The 15,119-nt window shown below is 50.2% G+C and overlaps 2 protein-coding genes across 3 annotated transcripts in view; one reads left to right on the top strand and one right to left on the bottom strand.

Moving 5' to 3' along the window:
* Nucleotides 1-453: 453 nt before the first annotated feature.
* Nucleotides 454-2,549, bottom strand: SDF2 (stromal cell derived factor 2). Its single transcript, XM_005493663.3, has 3 exons — nt 2,258-2,549; nt 1,981-2,177; nt 454-1,263 (listed from the first exon to the last, which is right to left on the bottom strand). Exons 1-3 carry the CDS (start codon nt 2,532-2,534, stop codon nt 976-978), a joined length of 762 nt encoding a protein of 253 aa, XP_005493720.2. The 5' UTR covers nt 2,535-2,549; the 3' UTR covers nt 454-975.
* SUPT6H (SPT6 homolog, histone chaperone and transcription elongation factor) overlaps nt 2,533-15,119 on the top strand; it is a 27,436-nt gene continuing 14,849 nt past the window's right edge. Inside the window, exons 1-13 of one of the 2 annotated variants that reach the window (XM_005493665.4) lie at nt 2,533-2,552; nt 7,762-7,894; nt 8,345-8,497; nt 8,650-8,720; nt 9,234-9,429; nt 10,114-10,198; nt 10,622-10,895; nt 12,053-12,154; nt 12,376-12,489; nt 12,979-13,068; nt 13,527-13,669; nt 14,284-14,435; nt 15,013-15,111. In XM_005493665.4, the coding sequence (XP_005493722.1) occupies nt 7,786-7,894; nt 8,345-8,497; nt 8,650-8,720; nt 9,234-9,429; nt 10,114-10,198; nt 10,622-10,895; nt 12,053-12,154; nt 12,376-12,489; nt 12,979-13,068; nt 13,527-13,669; nt 14,284-14,435; nt 15,013-15,111 (1,588 nt within the window). In that variant the 5' untranslated portion in view covers nt 2,533-2,552; nt 7,762-7,785. The other variant, XM_005493664.4, reaches the window with a different exon arrangement.

The raw sequence follows: 15,119 nt of genomic DNA, 5'->3' as shown, positions 1-15,119 counted from the left end.
CAGCAGGACACCAGGATGGGGGACAGAGGGACCGCACCGGCATTGGAACAAAGGGACACCGGGATAGGGACAGAGGGGATACAGGGATGAGGATAGGGATGGACTGTGGTGGCACCAGCATGGAGACAGCAGGGACATCAGGACGGTACCGGCACAGGGGTGGCACAGGGGCAATACCAGCATGGGGACAGCGAAGACACTGGGACAGCACCGGGATGGGGAGACAAATGACATCCGGGTGGAACTAGGAAGGGGAGAGGAGTGACACTGGGTCTGGCACTGGGATGGAGTGAGGAGGGTGACACAGCAGGTCAAGCACTGAAATCGAATGAGGAGCAGGCAGGGTGACAACAGGTCTGGCACTGGGATGGGGCAAGTGCAGATGACACCAGGTCTGGCCCCCTGTGCCAGAACATCCCCTGCATCCCCCACACAAACAGCCACACCACAGGGCAGAGTTCAGCGCTTTTATGGCCCCAGGTCCTTGCAGGGCATGAGGAACAGTTTGGGGTACAGCAAGGGGTAGAGCTCCCAGGGACAGCAGTCCTTTAAGGGCAAGGTCCTTGGACAGAATGGGCTGCAAAGGGACAGGGTGGGAGCTTGGGAAATTGTTCTGGGTCAGGTCTGGGTGTTGGGCTTGGCTTTGTGCTAATTTGGGATGTTCGGATCTGCTTTGTGCTGATCTAGGATGTTAGGCTCTGTTGTGGTCAGCTCTGGATATTGGGATCTGCTTTGTAGTGGTTTTAGGATGTTGAGAGCTGCTTTGGGTCAGGTCTGGACACTGGGGCCTGTTTAGTGTCAGATTTGGGACAACAGAATCTGCTCCACTTTGAATTCAGGACATCGGGATCTGCTTTGTGCTGTGTCAGTGGTGTGTGTCAGTCCCAAAGGGGGGACAGGAGCCATCCCCTGGCCTCAGCAGTCCCAAACACAGCAGGGCAGCACCCAGAATCTCAGCATCAGTCTGTCCATCCCTCACAGCTCAGCGTGGTGCTGCTCCATTTGGAATGCCTCGCTGGGCTGCATGAAGATGCCCTCCATCACCTTCCAGAAGTTATTCTGGCTGGAGGTGGCCATGCCGTGCACCTCCTTCTGCCCGTGGATGGGCCGCCCATACTGCTCGCCCGTCACCGAGAGGAAGACGTCGGTGGAGGTGTGCTGGAAGCGGACCTCGTCCTCCCGGGCCCAGTAGGTGCCACTGCACACCACGGTCCAGTCGTCCAGGTAGTCACCCTCGCCAGCCTCCCCGAATGCACTCACCTCCTGGGGGGAAAGAACAGCTCGTTTGGGGCCAGGATGGAAAAATGGAAAAATGAGGTGGGCAGAGAAACCTGGTGGTGATTGAGGCTCTGGTTGGGATTCAGGCACTGGCAGGGCACTGGGGAGCTGGGAGGGAGTTGGGAATAAGATGGGACTGGCAGGGACCCAGCTGGGAACAAGGCAGTGCTAGTAGGGACCCAGCCTAAGGAGAAACCCACTCTGAACTGGGGAACAAGGTGAGACCAGTGAGGACATGGGGACCAGGAATTAGGAAATGCTAGTAGACACATGGGGGATCTGCCTGGTATTCAGGCACTGGCAAGGCATTGGGGAGTTGGGAGGGAGTTGGGAATAAGGTCAGACTGGCAGGGACCCAGGTGGGACCAGGGAACAAGGCAGTGCTGGTAGGGACCCACTCTGAACTGGGGAACTAGGTGAGACCCGTGGGGACATGGGCGACACATCTGGGACCAGGAATTAGGAAATGCTAGTAGACATATGGGGGATTGGGTAGGGAGAACCTAGGAGAATGACTGGGGAACAAAGTGGGGCTGGCAGTAACATGGGGAACGAGGGGACCCCAGACGGGATGGGCAGGGACAGGAACAACCCAGCAGGGCCTTAGGGAATCCACCAAGAGCCGAGTGACGGGAAGAGCCCCGTCACGCCCAGAGAAGCACACCGAGCCCGGGGACGCGGGCCGGTGATCCCGGCCGGTACCTGGTTGCCGGAGAGCGGCGATGTGAAGCGGTGGCTGTGCAGGTTGCGGCCGGTGCCCAGGTGCGTGAGGCGGATGGCCTGCCCGCAGCGCACCGGCGTGCCCCGCTGGCACACGGCGGCCGTGCGGCCCCGCACCCGCCAGTAGCTGTTCCCATCATCCGCCGCCGACACGCCGGTCACCGACTGCTGCCCGCTGCCTGCGGAGGAGGGAGAACCACCATCACTCACACCCAGCTCAGCTTACCGGGGAAACCGGGGGCGGAGGCGCGCCCGTTACCGGAGCCGTAGCGCACATCGTGCGAGTGCAGCCGCACGTTGTGCCGCACGTTGAGCAGCTTGACCACGGAGCCGCAGGTGACGGGCCCGGGGTCGCCGCGGCCCGCCGCGCCCAGCGCCGCCGCCAGCAGCGGGAGCAGCAGCCGCAGCAGCGGCACCGGCGGCCGCCGCGCCGCCTCCATCCCGCAGGAAGCGGAAGCGCGGCCGCTCCGCCCGCCGGGAGGTCGCGGCTCGCCCGCTCCGCCCCCCGCGCTCGCCGCCGCCGCCACCGCCTCCATTTTCCCTCGGCCCCTCGGGTAAGGCCGCGCCGGGTCCGGTGAGGCGGCGGTCAGCGGTGGTCCTTTACCGGGGGAAGGGCGAACCCGCGTTTGTCCCGGCCCGGGTGTCACGCCCGAGCCGGCGCCGCGGCGGCTCGGAGCCCCGGTGGAGGCGGCAGGGACGTGCCCGAGGTTGGTGTCGGGCTGCGCCGCGGGCCCGGTGCGGGGTGAAGCGGCGGCGGCGGGCCCGGTGCGGCCCTGTGGGTGGGGCTGGAGCCTCCCGGGGCGGCGGCGGGCAGGGCCCGGGGGAGGCCGGGGCCGGGGGAGGCTCCCCCGGGGCCGGGAGGTGCCGCAGCCGCCGCCCCTGCTGCAGCGGGGTAGCGCTGGTGCGGAGGGTGGGGAGAGCCGAGGGTGTGAGGCGATGGCGGGGGGAGCATCGGGAGGCTTTTCTTGGAGCGGGGAAAAGGGCCTGACCTTCGTTTCTCACCGCACTGGTGGTCCTGGATCTCCCTGCGCTGTGGGTGTGATTCCCGCATCGCTGCTCTGCTGATGTGATTGCCAGACCTCCGCATTAGCCTTTCCAAACTTCTGTCGAGGTGCTCTCTGAAAAGCCAAGGGCCTGGGAAAGCCCTTTTGGGTTTAATAGATGACTGAAAGGTGTCAAACCTTTGATTGGCACTCATAGTGGAGTGAGGCTATTGTGGAGTTTCATAGTCATCTCTGCTGCTCTTTTATTTTTTTCCCTGAATACAATGATGTGGAGAAGGAAGGTTACTCCTAAATTATTTAGGATAACTAAATTGTGAGGAGTTGCAGAGGCCAGATAACACCGGGTGGGAGTGCTAGTGTGGTAAATGAGATATGGCAGAAGGTGTAAGGAAGGTAACAAACATCACAAAATTGGCTCTACATCAGCTCCTCTTATTCAGGGACGAGCAGTAGGTGTCTCAACAATTGTTTCTTTTAAAACAGCTTCAACACCCCATTGTAACCTAAGAGGGATATTTTGAAATTACTTTAAAGGAGGAGAGAATGTAATAGAAAACATTGTTATGCTGCTGAGTAAATGGTTGGCAGTTTGTGTCCTGGCAATTCTGGTTAGACTGTCCCAAAAATATAGCACTGCAAAATGCAGGGGCAGGAGCAGAGCAGGTTTTTGGGTAAGCAATGCCTTTGTGTCCTCACCTTAGGGGAGAAGCTTGCTGGCAGGAGATCTGATCCAGGTACATGAAGTCATGGGCAGGTCAGAGAAAGCGAGGACGGAGCATCAGTTTTCTGTTTCTGGCCGGAAATTATGATGCAGCAAGGCTAAAATAAACAGGCGGAAGTGTTCTTTCACACAACGTGCTATTAAATGTGTCACCCTGCCACAGGACGTGCTGCCACCTGATAGCATCGGGGGCGGTGGGACCTGCAGCAGCATCACAACCAACACAGCAGGTATGGGAAGTTCCTGAGCTGTGGTGGCTGCCTGGACTTTCCCCATCGTTGGTCCCCAGTCATCACTTCCCCCTGTGTTCCTCCCACTGAGCAGGGTGGGAGTGTCAGGTTCAGATGCAGGCTTCAGAAATCTGCAAAACAGCTGTAAAAGCTAAATATAAAGTGATGTATTGCTGATGTTAGGGCTGGCAGGCCCTGGTGGCCATCAGAAGTCCATGTGGATACCAAGAAATGTGGATACCAATGCTGGGGAAGAGCTCAGCATTGAGGGTAGTTTCTCATGGTGGGAGTGCCTTGCAGTGCTTCACAGAGACGTTTCTGTTAGATTTATAAGCTTCAAATTAAAATATGCCACAATTATTTTGTCTGAGTTCTCTGGTGGAACATGGCCTGAAGATCATTGCTTAGTTATTGGTGTTAAATCCACACATTCCAGATCAACCGTGGCTGGGGTTTTTTTAAATTTAAGAATACTGATAATGATTTAACTGAGAAATTCCCTGAGAGCTTCAGGGGGTATCTCTGCAGTTCATTTGGGTTTTTCCCAGTCAGATATTTTTTGCTAGTCTTGGACTCCTGTGGATGTACTTGGGCTGTGCTGAAATTAATTTTATGAGCATTTAATCACAAAATTAATAGATTTGGCTTCCTTAGGCTCTGCATTTTGAGTCGAGCTCCCCAGCTCTCTTATTCTCACTGAGCTTTCTGAATCCTCTGATTTGACCCTTTGAAATGTGGCTGTGAGAGTGGTGGCTTTGGCTGTGTGGTTCCCTGGATCTGTGTGATCCTAAGTAGACTGTGAGTCGAATCATGAAGTGGCAGAGGTTAGAGCCATCCCTACCCAAGCACTCTCCCCTCCAAAAAAAACCCCACAAAACAAGTGTTAATGTGGGATTGATGTAGTTTCTTCCGTAAAGGATGAGGAGAAGTCACGGGCTGTCATTGCTGCACCCATGCTGTCCTAAAGCCAAGGTGTGCACCTGGCTTTGTTGGTTTGTGTATTCACACTGCAATCCTGAGGTTGATTGCAGAATAATAAATATATCTTGCTCTGAAGGCACTGCTTGGTTATTCTCTGGACACCGCTGAGGTTTCCTGCCTTAGGTGGCATCCCTGTAGCTGGGACAGTGTTAGATGTTTCTGCTTTCTGTCACCCCACACCTGCTCAGGTGAAGCTCTTGAGGGACATTTCTATTCCCAAAGTCCATATTTTCTATTCACACTGGATGTGTGAATGATTTCTGAAATCCTCAGGCTCTCACAAAGCAGCATTTGTTGTACAGGCCCTGCCTCACCTCACAGAGTCTGCAACCAATGTCCATCTTGGTCCTGCCCTGATCAGAACTCAATGGTCCCGGTGAAAAGGTGCTTGTGGACTCTGGATCAGTGCCACTGTGCCCTTGAGCTGAGCAAAGTGCAGACACTCCTGATCAGAACAGCTGGGCTGGCCCAGCACTCCTTGGTCCAGAGTTTTTAAACCCTCCTCAGGTCTCTCCCCGTGTGACCACACCAAATTCCACCTCTGCCCACTTCCCTGGCTTGTGTTGTCTCAAATTAAGTCCTCCTGGCACAGTGGGTGGGAAAGGCACCTTTAATCAATATCTGATTTAATATATTGCATCTCTTTTCCATGCTAAGTGACATCCCTGCTGTCCTGAGGTGAATTTTGCTGGAGCTGAAAGCACCTGGGTTTGTGGGTGGTTGGCTCATGTGGAACCTGCTTGGCTGGATCATTAAATAAGATGGTTTTCTCAAGTTCTATTTGTTCCCCATGTCCAGACAAATTTGAATTGACATGGAGTAAAATTGCCAGGAAATTTTAGAGCAAGTGATGAGGAGGAAAGTTGGAATCATGAGTTAAATACTTCACTGGCAGAGAATGGTGAAATTGGATGTGGTGCTTTGACAAGGTGGGTTTGTGTATTGATCATGGGCAGGAGATAAACGAGGTTATTAGACTTGGAAATGCTCTAGGAAAAGCCACTCAGCCTGCAGGTTTGTGTATGTTAATACACCCTGGTGAATACCTGGAGCAGGAGGATTGGTGAGAAAGTGTGAAGTTGGCAGAATATTCATACACAGGCAGGTAAACATAATCCCTGTTTCTGTATTATGAATTATGTGTACTCACATGATTCATCAGTGCCATTTGCATCAGGAGCACACATTTAACTGGCATTAGTGCTGCCCTCTGAGGTGCTATTTCTGAGAGGGATGCTTGAATAAATATAAGTGTTTAACTTCTGAAGTGTCCTCTTGGGGATGGGGATCCCACACTGAACCAGAGCAGCCACGTCCTGGCTGGATGCAGAGCAGTAGCCTTGGCCTGCTGTGATTTCTGCTTGTCTGGAGCGTCCTGCACAGGAGTTGGCCACAGCCACATATTCTGCAGCCAGGGAGTATGAGCTGCTCTCTCCACTCGTGTCTGAGATCTGGCAGAGGTCTTCCCCTCATCTTTGTTGTGGGTTTTCTTTAATGAGATATGCATGACACGTTCCTTCGGAGCTGCTCGTATTTTAAGACTTAAAAGATCATCCAAGATCAGCCTTGGGCCTTTTAACTCTAACTGAGCACTAAGTGCCTGTTTTTCTCCAAGTTGTTGTGTTTGTGCAGCAGATGTGTGGATCTTGGGGCAGAACAAGAAATCTGCACATGAGAAGTGTCATGGCAAAGCCTTGATCAGGTTGTTCTGAATGGGACTGATTTCCTTCAGTGGGGAAATTATTATGGGAATGTTTTAAAGCATGTTTGTTTAGGTATCATTCCCTGCCATATGGATTTTTTTTTCTCATCTTTTTTTCCTCCGTTGTTTTTGCGTGTTTGTGTGTTGAATTACATCAGATGTAATTTAACATGGAGGTTTTGGCTTTAGATCTGACACCTCTGAACTGCTTTTTGTACTGCTCCTTCCCAAAGGCCTGTACTTCTTCCTGGGCTGGCATTTTCATCCTCTCAGCCATTTGAGGAGTTCATTTGGTTTTCCTCATAGCTGACTCTTGTAAGGCTCAGTTGTTTTGATGTATGTAAAAGGGAGGTAAAAAAAACTTTCTTTGAAAATTTCAAAAATATCAATGAGTTTGTAACCACCAGAAGTGGAAGGCTCAAAGAAACAGAACTTGGCAAACACTTTCCTTTGTACCAAGCTTGATTTATGTTGTGTCCAGGAACCCCAGTTGGGAAAAGCATCAAACAAAAGGTTCTGGATATAAAAAACACTCTGGTTTTGTAGTTTTCTTGTTGCTTCCTCAACTCTGGATGGAGGCTTCTGGCATGGAACATCCTGGCTGTGGTCTGGCTTGTGGGCAGCCACAAACCCCCTGCCCCAGCCCAGGACCCCCAGACCCCTCCCCAGTTTGCTCTGGGGGCTCTGCAGAGTCACTTACAGACAACGATCGTGGCTCAGTCGAGGCCCTTTCCAGGGTCACCCTGGCTTCATTAACTGAGTGAGGATTAATCATATTAAGATCCTAATTAGCTGGGCTGTGTGCCTGGCGCTGTGCAGCATCAGCGGCAGGGCGTGGATGGGCTGGAGGCTCTGGCTGTGAGCACGTTCAGCCACAGGAGCCACGAGTGCTGCTGTGCCAGCTCTGCCCTCCTCGCCCAGACACAGGCTGGCAGGGGCTCCTGGCTGCTGCCTAATCTCTGGTGACAGGGATGCCCAGGCAAGGTGGACACTGGGTAATTCAGGGCCTCTGTAGATAATTTGAAGCCCTTCTTGCTTTAGCTGCCTTCTCTCCAAAACCTGAAGGGGGAAATGCTTGTGTTCTGCTTGCTCAGCTGATGCCAGGGATGTTTCCTCTTTCCCCAGCTGCTGTGTTGAGAGGTTGCAGCCATGTCTGACTTTGTGGAGAGCGAAGCAGAGGAGTCAGAGGAGGAGTACAACCAGGATGGGGAGGTTGTACCCAGAGTAACCAAGAAGTTTGTGGAGGAAGATGAGGATGGTGAGTTTGCTGAACTGTTGGTGTTCATTGCTGTCCTGTTCTGCATTCTGTGGCTCTGCAGATGGAGCAATAACTGTGCTATAACAGCAGGGCCATCTGTAGTCAATAATCTCAGCTGTTTGAGTGCTTCCCCTCCTCCAAGTGCTCCAAGTGGTATTTATAATTGGCAATAAAAATACACAGCTTCACCCTCTGGGACTTGCAGTCGCACAGTTTGATAGTAAATAGTAAAAGCAGAGGAATTCTCCCAGTGTGACCACTCCACCTGTTCCATCTGCAGAGAGAGCACAAGACAAGAAGTGGGGATCTGGCAGGAGCAGCTGGCTGGGTTCTGTGTCAGTAAAAGTGTTGAGTTCAAACTCTGTGTGGATGGTGTGGAGGAAGATGCTGCTTGCACAGGTCCCAGTGGATAACCAGTAAGTGTCTAACACGTGCTGCTCTTCATCCCAGATGAGGAAGAGGAGGAGCTGAACCTTGATGATCAGGATGAGCAGGGGAACCTGAAGGGATTCATTAACGATGATGACGATGAGGAAGAGGAGGAGGAAGCCAGTGACTCTGGAGACTCCGAGGATGACGTTGGTCACAAAAAGAGAAAGCGCAGTGAGTTTTGTGATGGTTGTTACTGGCAGGGCATGGGGTAATGCTGGCAGAGAGCACCCTCTGCGCTGGTCTGTGTGAGCTGTACCCTTTTGGGGGAGTGCATTCCCAGATTAGCAAAGGGAGAGTGTAACTTGGCTCTGCTTCTTGTCCAGCTTTTGATGACCGCCTGGAGGATGATGACTTTGACCTCATTGAAGAAAACTTGGGAGTTAAAGTCAAAAGAGTGAGTTGTGTTCCCATACTGCTGTTAATGGTGTGGGGTGTTTAGCACAGGGGAGGGTGGGCTCCAGCCTGGCAAGAGCAGACAGTGCCTCACATCAGCTCCTGCCCTCTTGGAACGGGAGAGCTGAGTGCTTGAAGGAAGCAGGATCTATCCCTGCCCAAGTGACTGGGACCTGACTTCCCAGAGTTTACAAAACACTTTTTTCTGATGCCTGAAGTCTGCTATGCTCCTCCCTTTCCACCTCTTCAGGACAGTCTCATCTTCCATCCCTGTGTGGTGCTAACCTCAAGGTCAGCACAGGCTGTTATGGGCTCTAAAGCTCTTTCTGAAACATTAGAGTCACATCAACCAGGCCAGCACTGGTGTGACAGCATGCAAGTGACACAGTTCCCAAGGGGGTGGCTCCTCTCCCCTGTGTGCCTGGGCTCCCTCCTGCTGCCTCCCAGGTGCCTGCAGAGGAAGTGCAGTGTTGAGCCAGGGCTTGTGAGCACTAACAAGGAATTGTCCTTGCAGCAAAAATTCAGGCGAGTGCGAAAAATGTCTGATGATGAGGATGATGAGGCAGAAGATTATGGAAAGGAAGAACACGAGAAGGAAGCCATTGCTGAAGAAATCTTTCAGGATGGTGAAGGCGAGGAAGGAGGGGAAGCTGTGGAAGCTCCTGTTGCTCCACAGGAGGAGGAAGAGGAGGAGGAGGAAGATGAATCTGGTGAGTCTGGATGGTCAGCTATATCCAGTATTTGTCCTAGGATTAAAGCACAGGAAAAAAATTCAGTTTCTCTGAACTAGAAGTATCCAAAAGGCTGTGACCCTGTCATGGTGAAGCTCTTACTGTTCTGATTAGTGCAGTCCTTAGAATTAAACATTTCTGGGTGACAGGTTTGGTTTGTCTGTCTGAACCACTTTGTGCAGGAGCACATTATATGTGCTGAGGTCTCAAACACCTCCCCTAAGCTGCCTCTAAAATGAAAATGCTTCAGAGGAAGGCACTCAAGGCACTGTTTAGTACCTCATAGCACAGTGCATGCCTGCCCTGCCTCTCTTCAGCATCAGCCTCTCACTGCTGCTAACTTACCAAAAAAGTTTCAAGAATTCTTTTTACTGCCCAAAGTAGCCAGGCCTTTCCTGACTGCATTTTCAGTGCACTGAGCTGCAACTCAGATGGCTTTGCCTGGAAGTTTGTCTGGAAGTTTGTTCCAGCTTGTTACTGTGGTTCAGGCTCCTGGACTGTGTGAGATTGGTGTAGGAGATGCTGTGGGGAGCTGGGCAGTCTGACAGGCAGCAGCAGCCTAAGGCTGTGGTGGAGGCTCATAGTTGCACTGGCTGAGCTTTGTCAGAGCTACCAGTTCTGTATCTGAGTTCCCTGACCACTGAATTATTTGTCAATGTCCAGACATTGATGACTTCATTGTGGATGATGATGGACAACCTCTGAAGAAGCCAAAATGGAGAAAGAAGCTTCCAGGATACACAGATGCGTAAGTATTGATTGGAAGTTGGCCTGGAGCCTTGAAAATAGTGCTCAACTTATTTGGATCTTGCAACTGCAGAGTGATTCAGCTTGTGGTTGGGTACTGCTGGTCCTTTTCCCAGAAGAAACCTGGTAAATTTAGACACAGAGCTTTTAGTGTGTGATTTCTGAAATGTGTGGCTCCTTCCTTTTTTACCTTTTTCTCCTGGATTTTTTTAAAGGGATACCAAAACCAGGCCCTTAAGAGACATATTTACAGTAAATCTCAGAATTAAAACTCCAATCATGGAGTACTTGTCCAGATTTTTTAGCCTGGGTGGAAAACTAAAGCTTAGGCTTTGTGTGGCTGTCAGGATATTCTGTGAACTTTTCTGTGCACTGTGGGGCTGAACAACAGGGGTGTTTTTTGGGTTTTTTTTTTGTTTTCCAGTGCTTTGCAAGAAGCCCAGGAAATCTTTGGTGTGGACTTTGACTATGATGAGTTTGAGAAGTACAACGAGTACGACGAGGAGATGGAGGAGGAGTACGAGTACGAGGATGAGGAGGCGGAAGGGGAGACGCGCGTGCGGCCCAAGAAGGCAGCCAAGAAACGCGTCAGCCGCCGCAGCATCTTCGAGATGTACGAGCCCAGTGAGCTGGAGAGCAGCCACCTCACGGACCAGGACAACGAGATCCGCATGACAGACATGCCTGAGAGGTTCCAGGTGAGGCAGAAAAGCGTTTTGGGTCCCAGGCTTGAGACCTGCTGGCAGACAAGCTGCTGGATGGATTTTGGAATATCTTTTTCCCCACTTTGATGACCTTACCTGTCAAATGTACAGGTTAAAACTGCATTCAGAAGTATCAGTGGCATGGGAGCTGTTGTAGCTGTGTGAATCTGGGTTTAGCTCCAGTCACAGCTTCCCTGTGGCCACTGGGTGCCAGTGTTGCACTGCTGAAGTGCAGGGCTTGGGCTCTGCTGAGATGGCTTTGTGCTGAGTGATGTTAGTAATTCCCTTGAGCTGGAAATATGGAGAGCAAGATGCAGTGCCAGAGGAGACATGGGAAGGTTTCTAGCTTACCTGTATGCCAGCCAACAACTTTACTCAAGGTGATGAGACTTACACTGCTCTCAGTACAAGGTACTGTTTGTGCTGTGAGGAATCCTTCTGGTGTCTCATATTTTTGTCTTAATTTTACACTATATTCAGATTTCACTGAAAAATCTATCTCCCTTTAGTGTATATTAATGTAATTCTGTGCAGAAGTTTATTACCCTTCTCTGAAATGGGATGTGTGAAGCTGCCAGTTTTCCAAAGGAACTTTTTCCCCATGCCAGTCTGTGGCACAGAAGGAAATGTTGTTTGTGATGGTGGCTGTAGGTGACCTGTTCACACATATTGTCATCCTCATGGATGTCAGTGGTGATTAGAGCAGCACCTCTGAAAGAGAAGTGGCTGAGACTGAGTGTCCAGAAAGGCTTTGGAGCTGCTTTATCTTTTGTTACTCTGTGGCTGCAGCAACAAAAGTGGTAGTAAAGTACAGATAGATTGGAGCAGAGGATGTAACTGCAGAAAATTTGGGTGTCTGGTGGGAAGTGGAGATATCCTCACTTGATTTTCACAGCAGACTTTGCCCCATTGCAGGCCTTTCCACAAGCCTTTGACAGGATTGTAGCTGCCTTTATCTAGTGTAAAGCTGATGCAGTTTCCTGTGTGCTCAGAAGGTGCAGACATTGAAGTGATATCCTTGGCACCCCGTAGGTGGGGGTCCCCAGAGGTAACCTGTAACTCAAAACAATAATTTCCAGGCTTTTTGGAAACATGGCAGTGCAAGCCCTGGTGTTGCACGTGCCTGTGCTCATGGTGTTGTCTCTTCCCAGCTGAGATCCATCCCAGTGAAAAGTGCTGAAGATGATGAGCTGGAGGAAGAAGCTGACTGGATTTATAGGAATGCCTTTGCAACTCCCACCATCTCTTTGCAGGTAAAGGACTGTGCCTGGGACTTGTGATGCCCAGTCCCACCTTCATTTCTGGTTTTGAGCAGGTCATTTGACGTGTGTGTCTTCATTTTTGCATCCATGAAACAGAGCAAAAAGGAGCTCAAAGAACTTGAAAGAACCACAGTTTCTCAGCCTTAACCCGTGGCTGCTCTTTTAGGGGTTCAGCTCAGGAGCAGAGTGAACACAATGTGTTTCCTTTCCAGGAAACTTCTGACTACCTTGACCGTGGACAAGCCAGCAGCTTCGGCCGCAAGGGCCCCAGCACCATCCAGAAGATTAAAGAAGCCCTGAATTTCATGAGAAATCAGCATTTTGAGGTAATTTGCAACTTTTCATCATTACCAAGGTCTGTCTCCTTTTCCTGACAGGATTAGCAGGGCTGCTTTAAACATTTAGGGCACACAGAAGGGGCTGAGATGCCATCCCTGGTTGTCTCTCCTGTGATGAAATGATGCTCCATTGGGAACTGCAACTCATTTTATGTGAGCTGTGACAATGCAGGTTTTTAAGGCCTGTTTGACAGAGCTGCTGTCATTATCTTTCCCTGACTGTGGAAAATTTGAGGCTGAATGAGGTGGGGGAATTTCTCTTGAGCCTTGCTTGGTCCATCCAATCTGTTCTCTGAGGTGTCCCCTGATGTTGCAGAAGTTTTTTGGCCTATGTGATGTATTCTTTGGTGGAGTAAGAGCTGCCTCATTAGTTTGTGGTCCCACATGGAGCAGGAGCTCTGTCTGGGCTCCTGGCTGCCAGGAACAGCCCAGTCCCCTGCTCCTGCTCAGGGCTGATGAGTCTCATTTCTGCCTCAGGTCCCGTTCATTGCCTTCTACAGAAAGGAGTATGTGGAGCCAGAGCTGCACATCAACGACCTGTGGAGGGTCTGGCAGTGGGATGAGAAGGTGAGAAATATTTTCATTTCTGGTTCTCCCATCAACGTTTGTCCTCCTACCTAGCTGATAGTTTCAGCAGTTTGTTTTGGCCATGTTTGGGGTTTTTACCTGGGTTTTTTTTTGCATTTTTGCTGTTGTATGGTGGTAAAAGGATATCTGACAAAATAGGATTCCAAAAAATCCTCCTCCTTCACAGAGTTCCTGTTGTGTAGTGACATTTCCTGCCAGCAGTGCAGGTTGCATCTCTGCTATCAGATCCAAACCTGAATTTTGTTTTTTTCTATTATTATAATACATCTGTGAGATGAAACCTGCCACATGTCACATTTGGCTTTGGCTGTGGCTGAAGATTTTAATGATCATTTTGAGATGACAAATATCCCAAATATCCCTGTTTGGGAAGGGAGGAGAGAAGGTAACACACTGCAATGGGTTGTTTCACTGGAATTCTTTTGCTCTCGTGTCAGTGGACCCAGCTGAAGATCCGCAAGCAGAACCTGACTCGACTGTTTGAGAAGATGCAGGCCTACCAGTATGAGCAGATCTCTGCTGACCCAGACAAGCCCTTGGCTGATGGAATAAGGGCCCTGGATACTACTGACATGGAGAGGTAGGGTGCCAGGACTTGTATATTCATTCCAAAATTCCTTAAAATGTCCATTGACTTACCCAAACACTCTGGCCACTGTGGTTATTCATTGTTGCGGTGTTGTGGGTCTTAGAACGAGGTGAGAGATGAGAATTGACTTCAAGTTCTTACAAGGTTGATTTATTATTTTATGATATATATTATATTAAAAGAAAATCATGTATTAAAATGATACTAAAGAAAGAGAGAGCAGACATCAGGAGGCTAGACAAGAAAGAATAATAAAATCTTGTGACAGACTCAGAGAGTCTGACACAGCTGGCTGTGGTTAGTCATTAATTAAAAACAATTCACATGTTGAGTAAATAATTCTCCAAATCACATTCCAGAAGACTAAAATACAGAGAAGCTGAAACTTCCTAGCTTTCCAGAAGAAGAAATCCTGGCCAAGAAATTTTTCAGCAAATATGACAATAACAGCCCACTGCAGAGCACCCACAAAGCCAATAATGAGAAATACTTGAAATTCTATTGGGAAATGAATCCAAGGGCTCTTCTTCTGCCTGACCTGAGTCAGAGCAGGTTCCTTGAGTGTTCTGAGTGCAGGCAGGGTGTAACATGCTGGCTTTCTGTAGGCTGAAGGACGTGCAGTCCATGGACGAGCTGAAGGACGTGTACAATCACTTCCTGCTGTACTATGGCAGAGACATCCCCAAGATGCAGAATGCTGCCAAGGCCGCTCGCAAAAAGCAAAAGCGGATCCGGGAGGATGGTGAAGAAGAGGAAGGTTTGTCTCCCCACATTTGATAGCTTTCTCCTTGTGGGCTGTTGGAAAATCCTGGTTTGAAAGAATAGGAAGAAAGTTTAGTCAAATGCACAACGCAACTCTGTTGGTCATTCTGTCTCAAGTTAGTTCCAGGTCTTTCAGGCACCTTTGAAAATGTTTAAGGTTTACCACACAAGGTGCTTTCCAAATGCGCAATGCATTTCTGGTAGTCATTCTGTCTCAAGTTAGTTCCAGGTATTCAGGCACCTTTAAGGCACCATTGAAAATGTTTAAGGTTTACCACACAAGGTGCTTTCCAGTGGAATATGAATGCCACCCCTTGTGGCAGGGGTGGCATCAGCAAACTTGATGCATGTTCTAATGTGCAACCCAGAGATACTCCTATTAAAACTGCAAGAGTGACACTGAAGGTAGTGTTTTTCCAACCCTGAATAATTTTAAGGCCACTGTTACCTTTGAGATGCCTTTGTGGGATTTAGGGGCTCTGTTGCACAGTGTAGGTTGTGTTTAATCTCTTTACTGTGCTTCTGACACACTCCAGCTGTCTGGATGCCTCTCTAATGTGTCCTTCCTGCAGGTGAAGGGGAAGATGCAGAGGATGATGAGCAGAAGGGGCCTGAGCTGAAGCAGGCTTCCCGAAGGGATATGTACACCATCTGCCAGGCAGCTGGGCTGGGTAAGGCT

This window comes from Zonotrichia albicollis, chromosome 22 (assembly GCF_047830755.1).
Source record: "Zonotrichia albicollis isolate bZonAlb1 chromosome 22, bZonAlb1.hap1, whole genome shotgun sequence".
In the NCBI taxonomy this organism is placed as follows: Eukaryota; Metazoa; Chordata; class Aves; order Passeriformes; family Passerellidae; genus Zonotrichia; species Zonotrichia albicollis.
Note: the sequence above shows the minus strand (reverse complement) of the source record. Positions and strands in the feature narration are given on the sequence as shown.

Excerpts from the sequence above, each read along its gene's own strand:
- SDF2 (XM_005493663.3), bottom strand. The coding sequence starts at position 2,534 with ATGGAGGCGGTGGCGGCGGCGGCGAGCGCGGGGGGCGGAGCGGGCGAG. Across the intron at positions 2,178-2,257 it reads CGATGTGCGCTACGGCTCCG|GCAGCGGGCAGCAGTCGGTG; the intron begins GTAACGGGCGCG and ends CCTCCTCCGCAG. Across the intron at positions 1,264-1,980 it reads CGCCGCTCTCCGGCAACCAG|GAGGTGAGTGCATTCGGGGA; the intron begins GTACCGGCCGGG and ends CTTTCCCCCCAG.